Here is a 27,645-nt window from a genome sequence, read left to right on the forward strand (position 1 = left end):
CTCATGAGTTCCTTATTATCTCTGTGACTGGGCTTCAGTCTAGAGCAGGGCTCAGAACTGATCAGCTACAATACCTGATGCTCCAAATATTTTCTTGAACTTGTTTAGAAAATCTAGAGAATTGCTTTTCAGGTTCCTTCCTTAAAAAAAAAAGAAAAAAAAAGAAAAAGCATTTTTTAATGCACATCCTTAAGGGGCAAACCAACAAATTTTTAAGATGTTGCAACACACTTTATTTTGTTGGGCATTTTAGATATTCAATTAAATAGCACTATGTTAAACTACATTTTGTTCTTTCTTACACACTATATGATGCATATTCACTGTCGTGACAGTTTCATCATGCTAGGAACTTATACACATAACTACACTTTTAAAACCAAGATTCTCTTAATAAAACACGCATATCTACAGTAACAACAATTGCAAAGAACACATTGTTAGGTCAAGAATTCAGCAAACTTTACAAACTACACAAAATAAAAAGGCAAAAAAATTAACAATACATAGTGAAGTTCTTGGCAGAGAACACATCTTTACATTTGGTGAAGTTATGCCTAGAAGTCATTTTACTTTTGCATTTTTTAAGGAATAAAATTATATACATTATTTAGAAATCCTCAAAATAGGAAGTATTAAATAGCACAAATAATATTATAGTCTTAAGTTTTGGTGTTACCTACAGTAGAGGGGCTACTTTAAACAAAAATTGCAGTTTGTCTTTTCTGTACATTTAAGGCCAAACACCCAGCTGGTATCAACCCCAGTAGCTATAAGGACAGTAAGGAAGTTACATTAGTAACTTCAGTTTACACCAGCTGAGCATCTGGCTCCTGACTTCTCTATACATGCAGGAAGGCTTCTAAAGCATGGAGGCTTGGACCAGTTATGCACTGACAGAAGCTTATTGTATTCATATACTGGAGTTCTCATGCAGCAGGAAAAATGTTAGTTTAAGTATAATCCCTTAAACAGTCATACCATAATAATGGTATATGAAGCAGCTTTAAAAATATTATTTTATAATCATACAAGACTCTGAGCTATGCTGATTGTTTTAATGGAATCCCTTATTGCCAATATTCTATTGGAAGAGTGTAACTGTAATTTCTGAGGCCTAATGGGGGCCTATTAAAATATCACTGTACCTAACCACTTACAGGGCAATTTGTACTCTTAAATACCTATTAATCACTGTATTCCATCTGGAAGCAATTCTGATGCTCACAACAGACATTAGTATCACACTAACTCTGCAGTGAATCTGCTGGGGAGACAGGAAAAGCATGGCAGCATAGAGAGAATATGCACTACTGTCATCCCAGGAGGTAGTTCTGTTCCATAGCATTCAATTTTTGGTTTGTCACTTATACACTTCAGAAGCCAGTCATATTCAGGGAAAAAAAAAAAAAAAAACCAAAAAAAACCACCCCAGATTCTTCCAGAATCTACTTTGCCAGCTCTTGGGGCCAAATTCCATCTCATGGAGGTCAGTTTCCATAAGAAGGACCTTAGTTATCAATAGCTAAATATTGCAGAAATACACATTTAGGCCTTGAGTGAGTGAGGAGATCACTTAACTAGAGGGCAAAATAAGAGCAGGCTGGCCCTGCCATGCAAGCAGTAACCACACAAGTTCAAAGAGCTCCTGCCAGCATCAAAGGGACTTAGAAACTGTTTAAAGGGTGTGATTAGGGCTCATTTCCCAGCTATCCTTCATGAGGTGATGATAAAGTGACAATCCAACTAAAGGCAGGTAAATACCAGTGTTACCTCCATTGCACTAGACTGAATTCACACAGGCACAAACCCAGAAGTGTTTCCCCATGCCCTGTTGAGTTACTCCCAGAGTATTCTATTAAAAGCAGGATTTTAACAACATAGCTCAGTTTTGAGCTGAACATCAGTTAATATTTTTGTATAATGTCATAAATAATTGTGATTTTTCTAAGGTACTAATACATTTTTAATCCCTGTTACTGTTTTGAACAGACTAGTTGGCTTACAGAACACTCTTACATTAAAAGTAAAAGGATTGATGATCTGTCCCTCTTTTTGGCATTTGTGTTGATAAAAAAAAAATAAATAAGTGATTGCTTTTCCTAGCATAGCTTTGTGCACACTCACACAATTTTCAACAAAACTTGCTTCATTAACCTGACAGCTGCTTCTTAAACAAAAGATTTCTGTTTGAATATGCCTCTCAAGTTATAGGTTTTGGTTTTTGACCCAAACCCATTTTTCAGTTTTATTTTTCCCTCATTCATTTTTTTTCTTCTTTTCTTTTCCTGATCTGCTTTTCAGCAGCGAACTGAAAATAGGAGCAAATTGGGAAAATAACCTGGAAAAGAATAAGGGTACAAAGACTGGAAAATGGGAATGGTTTAATTAGAAAATTCTAGTTAAAATATTTGCAATTTTGAGAAAAAACCTGAAAAAATAGTGTTTTAAAATTTTTAAAGACACTTATGACTTGTTTCCACATTGCAGACCAACTCTAATCTAATAATGGAACAGAATAAAGATAATCTATATTTTTCATTTATGAACAAGCACTATACAGTATATCTACATTCTGTCCATTGAAAAGAAATTGGAGTGCAATCCTTTGAAAAGTAGCTAAAATACCTAAGTCACTTAGGTGTTTTTCAAAATTGTATGTATAATGAACATTCTCATGTTACCTTTGTGCCTCTTATAAAGCTATGTAGTGTTATAGGACACCCTATTTTAATAAAAATCAATATGATGAGCAGATATTTTAAGTCACATTCCAGAACTCATTAATTTATTACAACTCATACTATGCACAATAATCAGTGCTTACTCTGATAAAGTATAAATTCTTTGTTTTCCTTCTGTTTGTTCCTTCATTTGACCTCTGAGCAAATGAAACATTTCTACTACTTTACTTGCTTCCTGTCATGCATTCACATGATTTGATCGATGAGTGAAAGCTGTAAACCCAATATTGAGCAGCAAACAAGAAGAAACTCATGCTCTTAAACGCAGTGCAAGGAAATCTTAGTACCATCCTACTCTGAGGACGCATCTTAACCCAGATTCTTTCACCACCAGTCTAGTTGGTATGGTTCCAGAGTTGCAAGACAATGCATTGATTTTGTAAAAAATTCTATTCAGCTGTAATTAAATACTGTTGTTAAAGATGAATCTGGTTTACGATGCATACCCAATGCTGCTTCTAGGATAGAGCCCAGCCTAGAGTGACTAAGCATCCAGGAAAGAAAATGCTCTGAGTTATTTTCTTTAGTTAGGTTACACTGCATTTTATCAGGAGACAGATCTTTTATGAGGTGTGCTGGATTTTAATTTAATTTTTTATCAGATTTGCACAAATTTGTTCTCAATAGACAAATATAAGCCCCCTACACTGAGGACAAAAATAACTATTACTATAAAATAAAATTAAGATCCAGGTAATTGATTCCTTCTATTTCTACTTTTTCTGCTATTGATAAGGGCCTTTAGTTTGCTGTAGTCCCCTCTCATCTTCTGGGATTCTTCCCTGTGCTGCCCTGCCTGCCTGCTGTCTTTGCAGTACTGGTTAATCATCTGCATCTCGGAGTGGCTGAAAGCCCCCACAAAGTCCTTGGGGTGGAACTGCAGCGCTCGCACCGAGCTGGCCCAACTCCAAGGGGACCACTTGTCAGTCATGACAGCCACCATCTCTGAATCCAAGACCTTGAAATTGATCTTTGCCAAGGTCTGCTTGAAGCTGTTCTCTGTTGCGATGCAGTGGTAAAGGCCCCGGTCGCTGTCCTGCACAGAGCGGATCAGGAGCCCGTGCTCAGTGGCTATCATCCTCTCGTTCAGCTTGACCTAGAGAGAAAAAAGGCAGAAGGAACCTTTTAGGGAAGGTTATGGAACAACAGAGTATTGGACCTTCTGGGAAGCTTCACTTCAAACATAGCTTTCTTAAAGTCACTATATTTTTATATAATTATCTTCAAGACACCACCAATATTGCTACCTTTAGGAGAGACCTTATCTCAAGGAAGGCAAGTGCTGCTAAAGAAAATTACTTGAATATTTTTATTTCTTATGTTAGAATAAATTTGATCAGGATGTAGACAAAGATGAAAATCTGGAAACCACATGAAATAGAAGTTTTCATAATGTTCAAATAGCAGAGTTGAAGAAATGAATTTTTATTTGCCCTGCTGCACTCCTGAGAATGTCTCTTTCAGCATCAAGAGATTGTTGCTGAGACTCAGTGGAAGAAAGGTGCAGGACCAGGGAGGCTAATTTGGCACTGAACTCAAGGTGGCTTCTCATTAAATATTTTGACTTTGAGCAGGTTCCTGCTGAGGAACTCTATCTGCTCTGCAGAGTCTATAGCCTCGTATAAAGATTACCACCACAGTGGTCTCAAGTGGGACTTGGCTCAGCGTGAACCAGGAGCACAGGTACTCTCCCATTTCCTTCCTGCCTTCAGACTGCACTGTCCCAGGAGAAGGTCACGTCATCTGAAAGAAGCAAGCTACCAGAGCTTGTTATCATCCAACTATAAATGAATGTGCAGATGTCCCTTAGCATATCAGTATGAAGTAAAAATTGGTAGTTCAATCTGTTATGAGAGGAAATCACTGCTGGTATTTTTCTGAATGGTTTTTCTGTTTTGCTACTCAACTTTGCATTATATTCGGTTCTCTGGGGAACTAATTTACTTATTATGGTATTCTGCTATTGTAAACTTTTGTAGACTTTGTGGAAGATTTCCAGAAATCTGAGAGCTTGAAAACTAATTAACACTTTGATTGTTTTATTCTGCCTGTTATACCTTGAAACTGCATTGATTCAAATGCAGTTACTGAACATGAGAAGAAAAAAGGGAGATGTTCTGCTGAATTAATGAATTAAAGAATTGCACCTATTGCCAGGACATGGCTTGAGTCTTTGAATAGTTAGAAAACTCCGTGAGACATTTGCAAGTCCCCTCTGTTTTTTTAAAATGGACTGATAGGAGAATAATACTTTACAGTATTTATAACATATCAACAGACACCACATTACTTAAAAGCTCCCTTTGAAAGATGTTTCTTTTTATCCATATAGTAAGTGCCTTGGATTTGAAATGGATTTTTTACCCTTTTACATTACTTAAGGAAGGCACATTCCCCATAAACAATCATACACTATATTACAGTGCTGAAACTTGAGAGCCTTAGAGAGTGCAGTAATGGAAAATGTGATTGCACCATGGTGAGGAAATGCTTTTGTCAATACGTGTTCTTAGACTGGACTAGCTTCTTGCTAAAGAAATCTTTCACTTTTCTCCCACTTTTGCCTTTTATCTCTTCAATAGCACAGAGGAGCTACTGCATGCTGACATCTCCCTGAACTTTATACAAGTTATTGTTTTTGTGCCTATTTCCTTGGATCAATAAGAAGTTCTGAGTGCTGCAAACCTTCAGTTTGCAATTTGTAAAGTGTGAAGCAAAGATTCTTTAATTTTCTGGTTGCTGTTCTGATCTGACAGACATCAGTGGGGCTGAGGCTGAAGTCCCAGCTGTGCTGAGCCTGCTTTTCTAAGTTTGAGTAAATGATGGGCACGGTCCTGCACCCACACAAATTCTCCAGCTTCACTGTAGCCAGAGTGCCTGACAAAAACATAACCTGTCCCTCGCCTTTGTCTGGGGAGGGAATGTGATGCTGACTGAGGATTCTCCCAGAGCTCCTGCTCACATTACTCACCTCTTTCCTCCTGTCATTGTCTTTCTGTAGCAGCCATTTAATAGAAGCCTGAGGAGATTTAGGTGTGCATTCCAGAAAGGTGGTGTTGTTTTTTACTCCATACTGAACTATTTCTGCAGCATTTCTGTATGCTAGAAAGAAAGAAAGCAAAAAAAAACCAAACAGGTCAAGATACTGTGAATGGTGATTTGATTAGGAAAACATGTAACTCTTTGCAATATAGATTAAATGAAGTATGCCTGATTCTGATATTGGCCAAAAATAAAAAAAATTGGGGAAAAATTTTCAAAGAAATTAAACTAAATTAAATGTGAAGCACATTCAGTTTCAAATGCCAGTGTTTTCAGAGTGACATACATAGTCTGCTCTGAGAAATTAGGATACCTATAGGCTATACAGGATATATTGGATAACTAAGCTCAGGGATATTTTTCTATGAAATTATCTCATTCTTTACTACTCCAAAAGAGAATGAAGCATTTAATAAATTTCTTCACATTTCACCATTTATGAGCTGGGGGAATATGACCAAAATAAAGCATCATGCCCCAAAGAAGGCTCCAGCATCCCAGGGAGGACAGAGAGGGCAGGCTGGGCTCCCACTCCTCTGCTTCTCATCCAGCACAAGGACAGGACTTGGCTCTCAACCTGAAATGTTATGAATATGCAGACAAGCCAGCAACAGAGAGAAAGACAGATTTATAGTCCTCCAGTAACACCTGGGCAAGTGCTGAGCATATGTCATCCCTTAGACTTGTTGTGTCCCTTTATAGCTTTGATAGATGGATAATTGGCAGTTACCAGTAGGAACTTCTGGATCCTTATTGCTTGGTCAAAATCGTAATATTTGTCCTGAAAACAGAGCACCTCCAGATTTAAAAGCTTGCCTCACATATGAAATACAATTTTTCCTTTTTTTTTTTGAGAAAAGAGCAATGGATACAAAGTAATATGAGAACTGCAAATACCTAGAGGTTTGCATGTCTAAAACGCGACTCCGTTTCTGCAAAGTCCTAAGACTGGTTTTCCTCAGACTCTACTTTATCTCCCATTCTTTTCAGCTTCTTTCATCAACTGATATGTGAAATTGAAATCCATTCTTCTGAAGGAAGGAGACTTTGACTGGTTCTAGTCCTTCAGCACATTTAGGAGTTGTAGCAAAACCAATTCTAACTTTTAGGAGAATAATGTGGAAATATTTTGCATTCAAAATGCATTTCTGTAATGGCTATAAGGGCTAACACAAACATAACAATATTAAACAGACTTGAAAAGAAAACATACAAGATTGCTTAGCTCTTGATGATTGATTTAAAAATAACAATGTGCCAAAAATGTTGAGTTTATATGTGCTTAGGGGTCTACTGTGTTTGAAGACTTTGATCCAGCATTTTGATTCTCTATGAGCCTTGGCTTTGCTTGGTTCTCTGCTCTTTTGTCCTTTAGGTAGATTTCATTTTTTTCTCAAACATAGTCATTTTGCTATAAATGGCTCTAATTATATTTTGCAAGGGTCTAAATTGCTCTTTCTTTTATTTTTTCCAGGCAAACAACTGTTGTCGATCTATCCTATATCCTATTGCTACCACCAAAACTTCCTTTACAAAGATGCTAAAATACATAAACCTATAAATGCTAAATACATAAACCTATAAATATATCCACATTACAAAAGTGGCTGGAAAACAAGAAACCTGTTTCACAAGACAAGACAAGACTGTCAAGCCTCAGGCCAGAATGCAGACAGTCGACATTCTCACATTTTCCACATGGAAAGAGGAGACAGCCACCCTTGGGACAGACAATGGCTGGGAGGTCTCAGCACATCCCTGCAGGGGAGGACAGGCAGCTCAAGTTACTTCAACGTAGATCTCTCAGAGCTCAGGTGTATTCTCTAACACTGGGGTCATCTCTTGGAATTACCTGTTCAAGCTCTTCAGCTTCACAGAAATGAGCTAATACTGACTCATGGGCAAAGGCTCATTTAAGCAGAGGGATCTGCATTCAGCTGACTGCTCTGGTCTTTTCCAGGAGATTCTTCCAACAATCAGTGGAGACTGTATCAGTAGAATTATTATTAACAGAACCTTCCACATGTAACCCTTAAAGCATTGTTCTTTGATTGGGAAAACATCAAATAAAAACATTTACAATCAGCTCTATTATTCGGTCTCCAGGTGGTACGGATGAGGACATACTTCAGAATTCAGGCTCATAAATAGAGGTGAAAGGAGCATAATTCTCTGTGTGCCCTTGGTCTGATGGCATATATTGCCACTGCCTAGCTCAGACATGAATGGGGTTGAAGAGGATTGAGCTGCCTTTACATATTTATTTACTCCCATAGCTTTGGGCATATCTGACTGGTGTCCATCAATCTGAAGAAAATGCTAGCTGGGAGGGCAAAGCCTTGGCTCCCCTGGCCACCCTTACCATGTCAGGCTGACTAAAGAGTTGCACAGCTGGAAATAAGAGACTTCATAAAGAAATTTGGAATAGGTTTGCTTCTTTTCTCATGTAAAAGGAGAAGGGAATAACCATAAATAAAAAGAGAGGCCAGCCTAGATCCTGCTGTTTGGTGAAAGGTGTGCTCCAAAACTCATTATGGGATGGGATCAAACATTCAGAAAAATTCTGAGGTCCAAAACTTAAATGAATGAAAAGGCAATAATAAAGACAAGAGAAACAGAGGTAGAGAAGCCCTCAAAGTAACTTTATCTTTTTCTAGTCAACAGTGTCAGCCTATCAATTCAAGTATGCTGGACTATGTATTTCAGGGCTCATGATTTTATCATATATGTGCAACTTTCATGTAATTGCAAGGAAAGCTGCTAAAACCAAATAAAACAAAACTCAGACTTGGAAAATGATTATGCTTTACCAGGAAACCATACCAGTAATGTCAGTTACAATGAATCATATAAAGGAAAGCCATGTGTTATTTATATAGCATGAGAATCTCTAAATTATAGTACCTTTCAGGTTGAAACCTCGGCACTGAGTCAGAGGGTTTCCATGTCTCACGTCTTGTCTACGGCTCCTCCTGCAATATTTTGTAAAAACAAAATGTTATTCCAAGATAGCTATGCTGAAAATAACCACTCTTTTATTTGTGGATTTGTTGTGCTTTGGGTTTTTTTACTAGATCAAATGCTAGAGGTAGTTCATGACCTACAGTGAGTGTGCTTTAATGTGCACTACTCTTGGCTCGAGTGAAGATCCTGTTTTAGGTGAAGCATCTGTTGAAGCTTTAAAAAACAGGTGCAGCTTCTGTAGGTAAAGCAGTTGTGCAGTGGGGGTGGAGAGATGGAAGGACTGGAGGTGATACATGAAAGAGACCCCTGTTCACTCACAAAACCTAGCATTCAAAGCCAGAACCCCCAGCTGGAACTCTTCATAAAGGCAAACAGCTGACAGTGAGATGCAGAAGAGTCATACTGGCTCATATCTAACACACCAGCACAAAATTATGATAAAGGGCATGTTCTTGCCTCAATTTTAGCAATCAAGGGGCTGGGGATACTGGCATTTCAGTCCTCCTCAGCTAGAAGGTCACAGAATTCAGTGCATGAAAAGCTGGTACAGGTACACAATTTTTTTATTAAGATATATTATTTTCATTGCTAAATATTGTGTAAGGTAGTTCAGTACTTATCAAGTTCAAGAAAAAAATATATTGGTGATAGATTGTTGCAAATGGACACTGTTGGGACATTAAACAGCTGTATTCTGAACCATGCATTAAGGACTTGAGGATCAGAAACCGTAAGAAGCCCCTGGAGCTCCAGTACTGCTGAGTGAAGGGTGACACATCTATGGCCACATTATAGCAGGTAGTGCACAAACATCCAGGGAGAGCGCTCATAATCCCCTGTCACCCAAGCCTTCACGGCATCATTTGAAAAGAAAATATTTGAAAGGTGTAATTACTGACATTCCAAGTATAGTTTTTATGTTTACCATCAAAAATATTTCATTTTATGCCTTGGGGTCTTAACCCTTGTGAACTATTTACATGAGTCAAGGGAGGCAGTGAAGAATTTCTGAGTGAATATCAGAGTTCTTGTGCTACCATGAGCTGCTCCATGCTGTCAGAAATGGCATGCTGCTTGCATTAAGCAGTTCTGAGAATGTAAATTTAGCACTTAGATATTTATTAAAAAAAAAAAAATAAAATGGTAGTTAGAAAATAAAGATAATACCATAAGGTGTTTTGGGGTAAATCAATGTTGCATGAGGAACTACTGTAATTCACAGGAGACAGAAGTGTAAAAAGAAGCAAATAAGCAAATGCATACAGCAGAAACTACTGTCTAGACAATGGGATTTGGCTCTAATTACCAATGTTTTCTCCTTCATAATCTGTCTTGTTAGATAAAGAGACAACTTATTTCCTTCACATATGAAAACCAGAACTTTTTCCATACAGTTTGAGGTGTTTATTTTGGTTTGACATAAAGAGAAAATTGCAAGCAAAATACAGAAAGTAAGCCCCAGAGGAAATAACCCTGGGTGGGTGTGTATAATGGGGATGGCAAACTGGAAACTGCAGAGGCTGGGTGTACCTGACTGCTCCTTGTACCTTTTGGCAGCTATGTTACTGTAGGAGTTAGGTGGCCTGAGACTTGGGGATTTTTCTTTCCGTTCCTCCCCCATATTCTGACCTTTGTTCCATGGAAAAAAACAATGAGTTTGCAGACTGGTGGCTGAATATTCTGAATGAAAGTAGTTAACCATGTACTCTACCTATTGCTACGTGGCCAGTTTGGGCTTTACCTTGTAATCTCAAGTATGGATTGAGTCAAGGAAACTTTGCAGTAACAAAAACAATTGTCCAGGGGATGACTTTACTAGCAGCAGATCCAAGCTTTGCCTGTTTCTGTCAACTGTCTCCCTCTATGAGGGAAGTGCAATAAAAGCCAGTGACTGTATGAGGCCTCCTGCACCTGCAGCTCAGGTGCAGACACTGAGCACAGTCACAGGTTTAGGCTGGATGTCAAGTTCTTCATCCAGAAGGTGGTTGGGCACAGGAACAGGTTCCCCAGGGAAGTGGTCACAGCACCAAGCCTTGAAGAAGAGTTAGGGAAATGATCTCAGGCACATGTTGTGATTCCTGGAGTGTCCTGTGCAGGCCAGGAGTTGCACTCAATGGTGGGTCCTTTCCAACTCAGCAGATTTCATGAATCTGATTCTAGAATATGCAATCTAAACCTCTTCTGGCACAACTTGAGGCTGTTTCCTTTTGTCTTTTTGCTTCTCACCTGGGAGAAAAGCCCAACCCTCGCTGGCTACAGCCTCCTTCCAGGTAGTTGTAGAGAGCATATATCTGGAAGGTTTGTCTCCTCTGCAGTAACACTACATTGTGTATTCTGTAGCTTTGTTTGTAAATGAAGTGAAATCTTATTAAGAGAAGAGCTCACTACAGTCTTCTGCTATTAAATATTTCCCCTGGGAGGAGGCAAGAGACTCCTGATTTGCATAAAATTATGAGATGGACTATTAGTTCTGTTGTAAATTAAACAGAAATTGCTTTCCCTGTCTGCTTTAATAAACCTCATGTCAAAAAACTCAAATCCACAGGCATTACATGGAAATCACATTTGCCTAAAATTTTCCTGAAAATAATTCTTCTCACTTAGGAACAAATGAGGAATGAAAAAATATAAATGAGTTTATTCCTCAGACAGCCTGAGAGATATTTTGGTGTATTTAGGGCTATCATAATTACATCCACGGTAAGTAATTGAATTTAAATGAAAGGAACAAATGTCTCACTGATTTTGTGTGCATGAGACAGAAGGATTAATATTTATGATTAGGAACCATTTTTCTCCTTTTCTTTTTTTTTCCATCCATTATTTAAATATGAAAAGCCAAGCTCTTTACCATACACTCTTGCAGCACACAGTCCTGGGTGATGAATAACTCCAAGCACACCAGCTATGGGGATACTGCTCATGAAAGGAATGACATCCCACTTCTCTATCACAACACTCCAGGCTATGCAGCAGAACAAAAACCATCTTCCCTGGAAAATTTTGCTCACCTTTTTCCTGTGGGATAAAACCTGGAGCAGGAGTTGCCATCCCAGGCGCAGTATGGATCTCGGGCTAGGCAGCAGTCAGCACAGGCGGTCCCGTAGATGTGGCAGCGATGCAAGGAAACCTGGGTGACCCCTTCATCTGAGCTCACGTACAACTGTTGCTGCAGGAGGAAATGGGAAGGTTTATTTCAGATGTGGAGGAGTTTCACCCAAGACCTGGCTAATACACCCAAAAAGCTTTTAAATTAATTTTGGAATTAACTCAATACCAAGAAGGGAGCCAAAAACACATATAAAATCAAGATCAACAGAAATCTCCCAGGTGAACAGGCCTACATTACTTCCACCTTCCTGCTAGAAAACACCTAGAAACACTGGGGAATGTTAATGGTTTATTGGACATTGAGTGTCATTGTTCTGCTCTGGGGCAGACAGGCTGAGTTAATATCGCTCAGATTTGAGAACTTGGTTCTTACTCAGTGAGGATTATTGGCTCAAGCCTTTGAACTAAGTATTTTCTCTGCACATAGTCACTTTAATAAATATTATGCAGAGTTCCTAGTTGGATCCTCCAGTGCATACATATCCAAGATGTAAAACCTAGAGATTATGTTGAGGCTTATGGCCAGATTCTGATAGCCTTATATACCTGGAAAAATAAGCCAAGAGAACTTCCACAATAAATCAGAGCTGTTGCAAGAGAAGTTCAAAGGGAGTAGGTCATTACCAAAATCTGGGCCAAAATGACTGTTTTACAAAAACAATTAATCATTCTAAAAATATAAATCAATATTGAATAAAACCCCTTGAAATTCCTTTGATCTTTTTATCATAAAAATGAAAAAGCATATGAAATTCAAGTCAGTAGTAGCTTTGCAAAATATTGAGCAACATCTTGCTTGCAAAAACTTAAAATACACACTTTTAGCTTGTGTGTTAAGCATTTCAGCAGAAATCCTCTCAGCTGTTTTCATCATTCTTATTGCCATTGTTTATTACTGCTAAACAAACATGCACAATTGCACCAAGGACCCAACACTGCCTTTTCACACTGATCAGACAGACTTCCAAAGAAAAAATTTCTGTTTGGGACTTTAGAGAAAAAAATGAGGAGGGTGAATTTCCTATTTTAGTCTTTTTTTGATTCTTTAATTGTAAATAAAAACAACCAAAAAACTGACACTTTCACTGACTTAGAAATGACATTAGGAATAAAAATTGTTTTATCTTAGTGGCTGAAGGGCATGTAAACAGCTCCTGCACACTTCAGTCTGTACTCTATGGAAAATTCACCTTTATTTAGTGTGCTAAATAAGAATTGCTATTCTAACATCTAAGTCAATTTGCTTCTCAGCTAACAAGCACTAAGCAGACATTCTACTTTGCCTTACCTTTTTAGATGAAATCTTCATTGTTGTTATAGGAGAATTACTCTGAAAGACAGAATTACAAACCATTGTCAAGAACTCTGTCCCAAAATTAATATTTATAAGTCACTAAAACCTAAGTTTTAGTGACTAAAAAACTAAAGAAAAACTATAAGCTAGAAAAACTATAAGAAAAACTATAAAAAAACCTATAACTATAAACCTAAGAAAACTATAAATTTTCATATCCTGGAAAGGGACCACTCACCCCTACTAAGTACTGCTATTTTCAGAACTAAACAAATGAAACACAGACAATCAATGTCTCACAAAATATATTGTTGAACCACAATATTATTACATGTATCTAAAAGGTTTTTGTACACTCATAATTAACTTGCACCTGTGCTATCTCAGAAATACAGGAGCCATTACTTTTACTTTGTAATAAGAAACAATGTTTTTTCTTTAATTATGATAATAAGGAAAAATCATAAAATAGCTCATGAATATTTACCACATGATCTAGACAAGAATACAAAACTCTTTTCCTACAAATTATCTACCGTGAATATAGTTTGGCGACCATGCAACATATAAATTGAGATTATCAATGACTAGATTCTTTTAAAATGGCATAAGTGTTCTTGAATGTTTCTTTCCCAGAGACAGTATACTACTGTGTGTCATCATAGCAGTCTATTAATATCTGTGTCCAAATCAAATATTAAAGAGCTGGAAAAGGAATTGTTACTTTCATTGCCTTAAGTCATTATGTTCATCCAAACAAGTGATAAAATCTATGGTAATAAAAATATTCAGCATTTTTTTAAGATTCAGCATTTGCTCTGTCACAAAGGAAAGCCACAACAGCAAGGCTAGGATTAACTGCAGTAGACCACAACACAGCAGGGAGGTCAGGACTAGAAAATTTGGCTGCAAATCATGTGAACTGGCAAAGGTTTGGAGAAGTTTAGAGCTGCTTCATGAACTGTTTGGACACTGCAGGTCAAATGCAACACTGGATCTGATGCCACACTCTGCTCTCCTTCTTGACTCTGGAAGAGGATCACTTCTTTGCTACCCTTGATATTAACAAGCACATGATTTCACCCCTGCTCTCTTGGAGAGAGCACCTAAACACCGTGATGCCACACAGCTTGTAACAGCAGAAGTTGTGATATCATAGTTTTTAGGGTTCAGGATAAAAAGGTCTGTGCATAGAAACCCAGAACTAGGTTTAGGCTGAGGATGACTCTCAGCCCACCTATCTTCCTGCTGTATTAATTTATGTTTCAGTAATTGGAATGAGCAATATCTTGATGAAGACTCTGGTTTAAGTAAACATGTACCTTTTTTAGCAGGAAATCTTCAATGAAATCGTAGGAAGACTAACTATGCCTTAATGAGTGTTAACACAGATACCTTTTTGAGTGTTCCTTTCTTAAGGAAACTGTTAATGCTGCCTCAATAAAGAAGCTTAAATTTTCTTTTTTTGTATTTTGTCAATTAAATTAATAAAAAGCCATGACAAAATCCTTAACTAAGTTTATAGATGCATACTACCATTTTCCCAGAGACTACTGTTTAATGAATAGCCCATTCAAATATTTGAGAGGGATTTTTCATCATGAGGGTGAATATTTTCTTTAGGTTATTACAACTGTTACATGCCAGAGTGATTGACAGGGGCAATTCCTTTATCTCCTTGTAGTTTTTGTGTTTCTTTTCAGCTTATGTTGTTTTAGACTTGTAGCTTTCTTGACTCCAGAAGCATGTGACTTTGAAGAACAGGAGTTAAATAAAAACAACATTAATTTGATCTCATTTTGCAACTGAGAACCAGGAAGGTTTTCAGATAATCAAAGTACAGAAATCTGAAATTCCAACCATACCCAGAAACAGTCTCTATAGTGATGCCAATGATAAAAGTCTCCTTCTGGAAGCCATCGTAACATGACGTCCTAAAAAACTGATTATCAAAATATTTCTAGCCAGTATATCAACATAAAAAATTGGCAATTGAAATACCAGAGAAGAAAAGGGCTTCAGGTAGCCATAGGCTTCATAAGAGTCAACATTTCATAATCCTCTTTACATGGCTATCAACCTGACAGCATGCACATTTACTTGGTATTTTATCAAATCGCAGCTGTCCTTGCCAAAGTCTGTTACAACCAAGTGTTTGTGTGAACATAGACACTGGAAAAACAAAAGGAGGAGAAAGCCAAACCTGAAAAACCTCCATCTCTTCTAAAATGAGTTCTCCACTTGCAGAAAAGTTGGTGGGTAGGACAACAACTTTTTGTACAGTTCCTTGATCTGCAATAGGTGAGAACAAGTGAGACCATATGACACAGAGAGGGAGAAATAAAAAAGCAGATGAACCTTCATTAATTATTAAAGAAAACCATCAAAACAAGCACTAGAACATAGAGAAAGGTAAGAAATGTTCAGTAATTTCTGCAGTTTGGAGTCAGTAAGAATGATGAGATGATTCCTTATACAGGAATACTATTATAGTGTTATTCTCATATATGAATATAAGTCATGATAAGATTGGAGTTGTTACCATTACTGTTACCATTCTATACAAAAAGATCAATAAAAATAAGTATGTTCTCCTGCTGTACAGACACACAGAGGCAGAATCTATCCTAATGATCTTACAATACAAGCAGGTAAAAGGGAGCTACTGCAGGATGTGATATATTCATATCCAATAATAAAATGCTAGGAAAATTGATGACATGAAAGGTAAACTTTACAAAGACTAACTCTGTCTACACATAAACACAGTAAGATGAAAGCTTTTTTAAAAAATGAAATTAAAATAATAATCAAGTACACTATATATTGGCAGGAGTTAATATTTTGTTCTGTACGGTAAAAAGAAAAAGTTAGGTGAAGATATTTTAGCTATTGTATCATGGCTTCCCTCTCAAAATACAGTTCCAAACCTCAAAAATCCACTCAGAACAAAGGAGTAAGAAGTAGAAATATGTGGCAATGACAGTGTTTTTGCAGGGTAGATGTGATGAGTGAGACCAAAGGGAAATTTGTGATTAGTTTTCCAAATTTCTTAAGTGGAAAGAATACGCAAGATGAAGGGGTCCATCTGTGAAGGCTCTTAAAGGCTGAGGCAGCCACTGAAGTATTTCTGATGAGGCAGAAGAGGCAGACTGTAGGATAATCACAACAACGAGCATTTTAACTTAGAAAAAGCACATAGAATTCCTCTTACCTGAAAGACCTAGAAATTAGACTGAGTAGAATAAATCTACCTGCTCAATACTGATTCTCAGGAATGAGAACACATGGGACAGGCTCTGTTCAGCCTTCAAAAGTTTTAAGAGCAATGTAGAGTTGTGCAGTTGGAAGAACATTAGCATAACACAATATAGGCAAGTATCTACATTTATGGGGGAATTTCAGTTTCCTGTTTGGCAACTCATAACGAAGACAACGTAAGTTGAAAAAGTTGAATTTTATTTTTGCTTGAAGCTCAGTGACTAAATTCTCTAGCTAGAGCTGCAGGGTAAGATGATTACTGTAAGTAATTTACATCTCTTTATTTCACTTGAAGAAGCCAGATACTACCACTACTACCACCACCACTACTACCACTACTACTACTACTACTACTACTACTTGTTGTTGCTATTATTATTACAAAAAAAAAAAGGTTTAAAGACAGAATACTGATATTTAATCACTTGACCACACACAGAGAACACATTACAGTATTTGGTCTTTAAAAAAAAGAAGGAAAAGAGAAATTGAAAGCTGACAAGACTTAAAAATGTGTAGCTATCAATGGTACATGCTCAGGGCAAGTTAGGCATGAATTTTTTATGAGAATTTCTACGGAGACATTTATTCTCATTATACAATGGCATGATAAAACAGTTCCTTCTGAAGAAACTTTACTTAAACTAAATCTTGTGATAGCACAGCTGTGGTCTAGCCTGGGTGCCAGTATTAGCAAAGCTATGAGAATCTGAGAGAGATTTAGTAACCGCCAGGACCCACTGAAGTGTTAAACTGCTGCAGATGCCTCCCTCAGAGGAAAGGAGAAAGGGGTTGTGTGTATTTCTTCTCCTGCTTAAGGGAATAACCCACTCACACATGCACATGGCTTCAGCCCAGTCTACTTCTGCCTCATTGCATTCTTTTATCAATTCTCTCTCTCTGACATTAAACTCTACCTTACAAAATACTTAGTCAGAAATGCAGGAAGGAATTGCAGCCTTTTGGGTTGTTGTTTGCAGCTGCCTGCAAAATGTCAAGTACCTGTAACCCTGACAGACAGGGCACTAAGCATGTTGACAGTGACCTTACCTGCAAAGGAATGTAAGGCTGCTGAGCCTCTGAAGAACCGGTTTATGTCAATGATCCATTAGCACATGCCACACATTTAAAATTCCTAAATTGTCTTGAGTCCTCAAACATTTCACCAAACTGAAATCAGAACCTGAGAGGAGATTTTATCCTGGGCATTGGCACAGAAAATACTGATAATGCCTGACGCCAAGTCCTTGAGTCCTAATAACCTTTCCTATTTGTAAAGCAGGTTCCTATCTACTTTTTTGTCACACCCCAGAAAAATACACAGAGTGAAGGACTGTTTACCTTTGTATTAATTCCCTTTGACTCAGAATTTTACCATTTGCTTTGACTCAGTATTGTACCATGACAGACAGATCCTTGCAGAAAGGAATGTTCCATTGTTTCAAAGCAGACTTAATACAACATTTAGAATAAATATTCATGTAGGTAATAGAAAGATATTGATTAAATGAAATTTCTTAAAGCAAAGGATTCTAATAGTCTGTACATATATATCTCTCTATATACACCTATATATAAACATTTCCAATAATATAAAGCCTATAGGCTATAGTTCTCCCATTGCTTCTAAAAATAGTCTTGCTACTGTTAGTCAGCCTCTTCCTTAATAAATGGAAAGCAAATATTTGTCCCCAAACCCCACTTTTTATTTCTTTCTCAGCAGCACTGCTGTCTCCACTATAAGCACAAATTTGTATCTGACAAATCAAGTCACTTACATGTGTTCACATACAAAGCTTATGGTATATTTGAGTTTTGTCAAAAAATATTATTTGATTATTTCTGCTAATGGCAAAAATGGGAACTAAATTCCCTGGGTCAGAGGAAAGGATGAAGCACTGCAGAACATTTATGCAAAGCATTGCCTGAGCTGTTTCTGAGTTTATTTCACAATAGATAATACTTTATGCTGTAAATAAGGCATAAGAGATCATCAAACAAGTGCAAGTGAATTTTTTTCAAGTTTAGCCAATGTATGAAATTAGAAGGTAATCCTCTAAAATTCATAAAAAGGAACAGCATGGTTTCCTTTGCCATTTACTTGTTCTTTCCAGAAATCCACTTGAAAACAGATCTCCACTGCTATGATTTTACATAGTCAAGAAAAAGTTACTATGTCCCCAGAATACCAATCCGTCACTAAGAAACAGAGGCAGAATTTTGGTCACCACTTTCCCAGTTCCTCACTGGGAGCTGTTTGCAGCCTTGCACCAGCTCAGCAGTCTGAGAGTTAGGGAGAGATGGACAAACAAAAGAGAATCTCCCTCAAGCTGACAGCAAAGGGACAGGAGTGACTCAAAACGCTTTTCCATTTCAAACCTGCTTAACAAATGTGGGTGTCCCAGCTTGACATGAAAGACAATGACACCGAGATCACATTCTTTCTGAGAGGACTGAGAAACTGGGAACAGCAAGGGAGGAAAGTGCAGACAAAACAAAAGGTGTAGAATTTATTCAGAGTGGGAAAGAAATGAAGAAGGAAAGCATTCCGATAAATGGAATGGAAACATAAGAGGCAAATCATCATAATTATAATAATATTTATTGAAATGCAAGGCATGATTCTGGACTGATATTAATCAGCTAAGCTTCATCAATATCAGTTAGACTGTGACTGATTACATTAATTCCTAGTCTGCTTGACCATGGGCAATGGAAAAAATAAAGCTTAATGAACAGATATGAAAAATACAGAGTTTTTTGGCTGAATCAGAAGGTTTGAGTATAAAACTTATTCTCTGAATTTTGACTAGTTTTTATTTCCCCAGTTCCAAGTGAACACTGCAGCTGTCAGTAATGTGAGCCTCAAAGAGAGCCAGGACCCATTTACCCCTGAGCCACATCACATGGACAAACTGAACTACAAATAAAACCACCAAATTTTCCACATCATAAAAAACGACTGCAATAGGAACCAAGTTCTACTCTGACACGAGTTTTAAGAAGCTTCTCTCAGTAATCCCCACCCCTGATGTGTCTGATACTGCTGGAGACCCTCTAAAAACTTTTCTTCATGTTTTACCTGTCAGTCTAATGGCAACTAATTATTTCTGGTCTCTTATCTGAGTTGATCCTGATGTATACAAATAACCTTACAAAGAAAAAAAGAAAGCAAAAAGTTGATAGAATGTTTGAAATGTCTGTTTGAGAAAACAGCCTCTGCTGAGGCTCAGCAGAGCACCTGAGAGGGTGGCACGTTAGCAGTCAGGCCTGACAGCCACATTCCCACGCTCTCTGTCTGCTGTAACTCAGAGCTCCCACCATGGCCACTAACTTCTCTGTGCTTGGTTCACTCATCTGTCAAATGGGGGTAATTTTTTTCCAGCTCATAATATGTCTGTGAAACTTCATAAAATTCAAGCTGCATCAAAGAACAAAAAGACAGATACAAATGCTCACACTTGAAGACTAAGTTTTTGTATAGCCCTCGCTCAGTCAATCTTTTGGGACACACGGTGAGCTTGCTTGAATAAAAGCTGAACAAAGGAAATGAAGCAGGTGGAGGTATAACATCTTAACTTACATATCATCTTAAAACTCTGTGAAAAGGCTTTGGGTGAACAGGTCAACAAAAGGTTATGAATGACTCAGGCACTACGACCAAGAGGAAGAAGGAAATTGTGTCTGACGCCTGTTGTGCCACTGTTGTGCAACATCATCTTCCCAAGCTCACAGTCACGAAGCAGCAGCCAGGAAAACTATGGGAGGCAAGTTTGCTCTTTTGACCAGATTATCTCTCCATTAGAATCTGTAGATCATTTGGCTATTGCATTACTGGAGGCTACTGCTGTCAGCAAGGGTTAGTTTTGCAAAAAGACTGCCATCATACAACACCATGAAAATGAGTATTACAAACTTATGCTCTGGAGGCACTTAATGCATCCAGACTTTGAAAACAAATGTTTCATCAGAGAAGGAAAGATAATGAGAAACATCGATCAGCCTCATGCCACATCAGATGCTTGTGGCTGACATTAATCATCTCAATAAGCCACACTGAAGTTTGTAGTGCCTTTTTATGACAGTAACTCAGATCTCTTTCCAGAAAAACATATCATATCTTGATAGCAAGGAGCTGAAAAAAAATCTCATTGGTGTCCATAGCTATTTAATGTACCCAAGTTTGACCCAGACATTTAAATATTTTCATAACAACAAGAGCAATGAAAAACCCCATGAATAATCTTTTGGTTGTGCAATCTGTGTGTACTTTGACCAAAGGCTTTCGAGCTGCAAGCAGTAGGTGCCACTTAATAAATGAAGATTAATCTCACAGATATGTTTGCATGATGTTTTATATTTTATATGTTTGCATCCTGTCTTATAACTCAGAAAACAATATACCAAAGGATGAACACAAAATATTGAAAGCTCAGGTTTTTTACATATACCTGAAATGAGTAAACAAATTACAGTAAAACCCTAGGGTGAATCCAAAAAACTCAGGACTGAGTCCTGCCCCATCACAGAAATAGAATAATTGAAACAGAATTCTAATCCCAAATTCTTGAATTGAATATGTTATTTCTCGTTGCATATGGGAAAAATACCATCAGCATTGCTCTAGTCAAATATGCATATGAGTGATTATATTCTTTCCAAGTAAATTATGTCTTGGGGTTCTGTTTGGGAAGACAAGATAGATAGACAGCACTCTCCTCTCGCAGCACTGCTCTCTGTCAGTCCAGACTTGTACCTTACTCCACATCAGCTCAGCCCAGACAGGGGTGAAGAGACCCCTTAGGGGAGACCTAACAAAACTATCAAGTTTTGTTAAGTGCTTTGGGAACCTTCATGATTAAACACATAGGAAAACCAGGAGATTGTAATAATTTGAAAAGCATGGAATGCCACAAGAACAGTGTCTGTCCCTGGGATTTATTTTGTTTGCTATGCAGGTAAGCAAGGGAAAAAACCAGTACATTAACTCTGGCTATGGACCAGCACCTGTGAGCACAGAACTGCTCAAGGAGCAAAGGAAACACTACATTTAGTTCACACCAAGGTGAAAAAATTACAGAGCTGCCTATACCCTTCTGTGCCATGGCTATATGATGAAAGCCACTGGGGTTGTTGGAGCTCTGTACTTCTGTTCTTCTTCGCTTGCTTTCAGGAACTGATTTATTACTAAGGCTGTAGAGGAGGAAAAGAGGAAAAGCTAAACATTTTGTGTGCTTTGCATCTGGCAAGACATAAAACACTCTGATTTCAAGCATGAGACAGGTCACTGACAGTGACAGACATGGCTGGCAACATCTCAGTTCAGCAGCAGTAACTTATCATTTGAACTGAGTGTAATTGTCACCAGGTGTCAAGTCCCATTGTCTGGCTGTGGGGCTCCAGACTCCCAAGGAAATTATCACATGAAATTCTCCTATACAATGTGGTTTTTGCATTTGCTGGGATGAACTGACACCAAAGCAAATCCCCTCTGCATTCCTTTTGACACTTAATATCTCCATCAAATCCTCCTGAGTCTCACAGAAAGCAGAGAATAAAGAAAACAAGTTTCTCCTCTCAGTGACTGAAACTTGATCACTTTTGTTTGAAAGGGCTGAGAAATTCAGTAACTTACATTGCAACGATTTCTTTGGAGGAAGACCTTGGAAGGTATTAATGTCCTGTGCCCTGCTCAGGAAGAATAATGCCTGCCCTCCATCTCACTAGAAAGCAGAAAATGATCCTTGTCTCCAGTGCAATGAAGAAGATAAAGCAATGAATATAAAGTATCAAGAGCTGCACTTTTTGTATCTGATCCATAATGGGGCCAGTACACAGAGGAGGATTAACATAAGAACAGCCTGAGGTATATTTATGTTTTTAACAGCTCACGTGTGTCTATGAGGCCACACTGATCACCTAAAATCAGTCAGATGGTTATCAAAGGATAAAATGAAATTGCCTATGTTTACCTCTTGCAGAGTTATTAAAATGTTTACTATCAAATTGTGATTTCAAGGACATTTCAGCTTTTCAATAGTTTTCTAGCTTTAACTATCATTGCTACATTAGCAATCTATACAGTCTGGGAACTTGTGTCTCAATCTTTTCCTAGCTTCGACTGAACCTTTTACTAAGCTTCAGCAGAATTTGCCTCCAAATAACATTAGATGCTTACAGAGCACTTTGAAACAATGGCATCACTATACATTGAAAAAAAACCCAAAAAACTAGAAAGCCCTGTCCTAATTGGGTTAATTTAGCAGTTTCCAACAGCTGCAAATAGGAGAGAGTCAGGAATGCCTTAAGACTCATTTATCAACTTACAGTCCAGAAAACAGTAATACCCAGATCAAAAACTTATGAAATTCTTTGAATAATTCATTACCCTGACTATGTCTTATCATATACTAAGCATTCACTCTACATCAGATGGAGACTTGGCAAAGGTTTAGTGGAAAAACATGAAATCATAGAATCATTTAGGCTGGGAAAGACCTGAAGGAAGACATTGGGACCAGCCACCAGTTGGCTGTGACTGCATTCATCACTCTCTGGGCCCAGCTCTCCAGCCAGTTTTATCCCCAGTGAACAGTGCTCCCATCCAGGCCATGATCAGCCAGTTTCTCCAGGAGAATGGTCTGGGAATGGTGTCAAAGGCTTTACAAAAGTCCAGGTAAACAACACCCTGAGCCTTTCCCTCATCCACTGTGTGGGTCACCTCCTGGTCATAGAAGGAGCTCAGGCTGGTCAAGCAGGACCTGCCTTTCACAAACCCTTGTTGGCTGGGTCTGATCCCTGACTGTCCTGCACACGCCATGTGATGGCAATCAAAATTATCTGCTCCACAACCTTCTGCAGCCCTGAGGTCTGACTGACAGGTCTATAGTTCCCCACATCCTCCTTGTGGCCCTTCTTGTGGATGGCATCACATAACTTCCAATCAGCTGGGTCTTCCCCTGTTAGCCAGGACTGTGCTAAATGATGGAAAGTGGCTTGGTGAGCACTCTGACAGCTCTCTCAGTATCCTTGGGTGGATCCCATCCAGCCCCAAGGACTCATGTGTGTCTAAGGGGTCAGAAGACATCTGGTGCAGTCCCACACTCAAAGCAAGTCCTATTAGAGCAGTTCTGGGTTTGTCGGGTTTTGAATCTTTTCAGTCTCTGAAGATGGAGAATTCATAACCTCTCTGGATCCTTTTTCCATGTTTGATCATATTGATGGCAAAAACTTTTTCCTTTATATCTAACAGCACATTGCAACTTGTGTGAAATTCCTCACCTTGGCACTGAGCACCTTGAGAAGAGTCCTCATCTGTTTTTTTTCCCACTAGATAATGGTATCCACCCATTTGATAGCTGTCAGCAGCATTAAGGTCTCCCCTTAGCTTTCTTTGAATAAACCCGTTTTCTCATCTTTTTCTCATATATCATACAGTCCCTCCACTGATCCTGCTCCATTAGGTTAATGTTTTCTTTGTACTGGTGAGCCCACAGCTGGGCACAGTACTCCCAACAGGAGCCAAATACAGGGAAAAAATCCTTTCCATCAACCTGTTTGCTGGCTACACTTCTGCATGCACAGCACAGTGTGCAGTTGGCCTCCTTTGGCACATAGGCAGCCTGCTGATTTTGATAGCTGGAGAGGTTTTTCTAGGAAGAGAGATACTTTCATTAAGTACTTTTTCTATAGAAGCCTGATATTCTTATGTGATTTTTTAGCACTCACTTCCTAAATCTATTATAACAAGATGGTTATTCCCAGCCCCATGCGAGTTTGTTGGCAGACACAGTTATTCCATAAGCAGAAAACAATCAGGACCCCAATAATATGTGAACCATAAAAGCAATGCAAGACATCTCTGTAATCATTTTCTGATGTGCAGAGATACATTTGTTCTTTAAAAGAACTCTATAGAATTATTTTCCTTTGTTCTACTTGAAAGTAAAAAAAGTAAAAAAGATTAGTCTTTGTGCCTATCAACTTCTAATGCCCTGTTAAACCAGTGGGAGTTTCAAATGTGAGTGAGTCCTAGGGTCTACTCAGAGTAGCACTCTACTTGTCTGCTTCAATCTAAAGCGTGTGCTTCATATCAGAATATTTAAAAAAACCAAAACTGATCAGTACAAGAATCACTTAACCTGCTCCCCTGTAGACTTCAGACACTAACACCAGATTCAAATTTGATGTAAGTAAAACAGAATGTAGGTTATATTAGACAGAAATTATTTTAGAATACTTGGATCAAGTTCTCTGTGTCCACTACTGCTAGGACTCCAACCATTTGTTTCTTTTTCTCTGCTAAGTACTTCCATATTACCACTGTTTTCTGGAGGAGTTTCTGCCTTTGCAACATCTTGATCAGATCGTGCTTTTCTTCAGAAGTAGCTTACACAGCATATATTAAATAATGATGATGAGAGTATATAAAAACATTATAAAGCCAGATTTTGGTATTTTTTTCTTGTGCTGGAGATCATCAAAATCTAATGTGGAATCATATTGCAGACATACCATATTCAAGAGAAGTATTATAATTTAGATCAAATAAAATATGCACTGGTGGTGTTTTTTGTCTCAAAAATAAGATCAACACATTGTATCTCTTGCACATAATTGATGTCTATAGTAAATGGAAAAATGTACAGAAAGTAAAAAGAACGTAATTCCTGGATTTCTATAACATTTCTGTATAGTGCAAACATTACACAAATATTTCTGAAAGCTGTAAATTATAAAAATCAGAGTTGATTGCAGATTACATTGCAACAGAGGAAAATGAATGCTGCCAAATTTGTCTCACCTGTTCCAAGAAACAAGACGTGGTATCTTCCATCAGCAGCGTTCACTCGATCCACAGCAATCTTTGTATACTTGTAGTCAGCTCCTATCCTGATGATTAATGGCCTCTTGTGTATTGGGTAAATGGGATTAAACATCAAAGGGTGGTTCCTAATGAAGGTCACAACATCGTCTGGAAACTCTTTGGTTGTCCGCACGTTGGGTGTGAAGGCTCCTCCTGGACACTGCAAGAAACGTGCACAGAAATGGTGAACAGCACTTACCATCTTTCAGAGAGCTTTCATCTCCACATCATTTACAAATATGGAAAGATAGTTGACAAAGGAAATTCCAAAAAATCACTTCAGACTTGGGCCAAACTTACTATATTCCAGTAAGGGCAATGAAGTGTTGAATAGCTACACTTTGAACTCCCATCACTTCTGATAAAACAAACCAAAATATATTTTTGCATTTTCAAAATCCAGCTTGATGGCAAAGAACTGTACTTCTGAAACTATTTCTACATGTTTTATGCTTCTAAACTGCCTGCTGAAAAAAAAAAAATAAATCCAAAAGATTGTTACAGGAAGATACCAAACTTTGGCATGTGACTTTTACAGAGTTAGTACAAAGGCAGAAGACAAAATCTGATACTTAATTGTAATTTAGCCAATATCCCTCTTGATTAAAAGATGATGAAAGGACCTGTTATTCATTTGAAAGAGCAATAATATGGAGTTAAGGAGGGAGTCCCATAAAAACTTATTTATATCTGAAAAGGTTTTTTATACTTTTCCCTATGCCTGAGAAGTAACTGAAGTCCATGAATACTTTGGATGCTCCTTTAAATATAATGAAGAACTATCCAAATAATCATCCCTGAGGCATTCTGGGCCTCATGAGAAAATATAAGCCGTCTTAGAAAAGTCTTTACTGAGTTTGAAAATAAAAGGAAATTTTGAAGAAATCTGAGCTATATCAGTAATTTGTACAAAGTTCTGGATGTATCTATGTTAATGTACTTGATTTTTTTTTTTTTCCAGCTACCACTACCTCACTTCTTATTGCTGCTCCTGAGTTTTCATTTTTTTCCCCTAACCATATTTCTGAGCTGTGACTCTCTTCAGAATACTGGAGAGATTCAGAAGTGTTTCAATGCAGTATTTTTTCCAAATGGAAAATGATTTGTTCAATAAAAAGTACTTGATAGAAATTTGTTTATTTTGACAAGGGCCATTCTTACATTTAGGATGGAATTTCTGGTCAAAACCACAGACACAAAATAGCCAGTAGCTTAGGGAGAGATTTACCTCACCTGACTTTTACTCTCTTAAAGTCGGCATCTATTCTTAGGTTTCCTCTGTAGTCAGTAATTCGGACTAAACACCCTGCTTTTAGATGGCTAAAATTACATAAAATGAATCCTATTCTGAGAGACTTGGAAACTGTCTGGGGAAATGTGAGTCATGTGTCCAACCTACCTGACGAGATGCAATGTTAGAATTTGGGTCTTCACCTCCCGGGGCATCCCCGTAACCACAGGCAGGAGTGTAACCACAGCCTGCTCTACCCTCACTGCTAAAGCTGCTCCATATTGTGCACCCAATTCACTATTCACTGGCCATACCAGAAAACAAGTAGAGAGGGGACTTCAGCCTAATCACAAGCTTTAGAGTCATCTTCTGGCTCAAATAGGAGTTTATTATCTATACAAAGTAGAACAGCTCTGGTAGGAACTCTTTAAAAGAAATTGCTCTGGCATCAGTTCCCTCCAGGAAGAAGAAGCAGAACTCAGCTCAGACATGGGTTGTTTCTCTCAGCTGACATCCTTGACGATTTATTTTTCTGGGCTCATATTTATCCTAAAGGTTTTGTTTTGGCTCTCATTAGAAATGATGCTATATGTTAACACTCTAAGGTTGCTCACAAAGGAGAATTCTTATTATCTTGCTTGCTCTACCCTCTCTGGAATTTTCATCCACATTCCAGAAAATGTATGGAACTATCTGTTAAGGTTAGCAACAAATGCTTAAAAAAGAACTGCATTCATCATTAGCAAGATTATTCTACTTGGTAGTACTCTGCCAGACCCTATTTCCTTTCAAGAGGGATTCTGTTTCACAAACAGTTCAACTTAAACCTTCCTGTCTCACATAGCTCAATTAAAAGTCTTTCTCTGATACTTTCAACCTTTCCATTATTGACTTGGAGTCATAAGACTTTTGTCTGTGACTTCTTGCAAAAATGTCTGTGCTATGATTCACACCAGCATGACCCTAAAAACTTACATTATATCATTGTTCCGAGCAAAGCCTTAGCAAACATCTTTAATCAATTAATTCTTTTGCTAAACCAGTGACAAGCAAAAGATGATACTGAAGAAACCCATAAGCTCTCCCTTTCCTGGAAGGATTGAATGGGCAGCCTTCACAGCTCATTCGAGAA

The 27,645-nt window shown here is 38.0% G+C and overlaps 1 protein-coding gene across 3 annotated transcripts in view; it reads right to left on the reverse strand.

Moving 5' to 3' along the window:
* Window positions 1-209: 209 nt before the first annotated feature.
* Window positions 210-27,645, reverse strand: part of SEMA3C (semaphorin 3C) — a 115,663-nt gene continuing 88,227 nt past the window's right edge. For all 3 annotated transcript variants that reach the window (XM_005526027.3, XM_014255195.2, XM_088054964.1), the window contains exons 12-18: window positions 25,220-25,442; window positions 15,359-15,447; window positions 13,150-13,191; window positions 11,762-11,919; window positions 8,691-8,758; window positions 5,716-5,846; window positions 210-3,840 (exon numbers count right to left, since the gene is read on the reverse strand). In XM_005526027.3, the coding sequence (XP_005526084.1) occupies window positions 3,427-3,840; window positions 5,716-5,846; window positions 8,691-8,758; window positions 11,762-11,919; window positions 13,150-13,191; window positions 15,359-15,447; window positions 25,220-25,442 (1,125 nt within the window). In that variant the 3' untranslated portion in view covers window positions 210-3,426. The remainder of the gene's footprint in view (window positions 3,841-5,715; window positions 5,847-8,690; window positions 8,759-11,761; window positions 11,920-13,149; window positions 13,192-15,358; window positions 15,448-25,219; window positions 25,443-27,645) is intronic.

This window comes from Pseudopodoces humilis, chromosome 5, assembly GCF_049639895.1.
Source record: "Pseudopodoces humilis isolate 2021_Gansu_Grassland_sample_001 chromosome 5, ASM4963989v1, whole genome shotgun sequence".
NCBI classification, from domain to species: Eukaryota; Metazoa; Chordata; class Aves; order Passeriformes; family Paridae; genus Pseudopodoces; species Pseudopodoces humilis.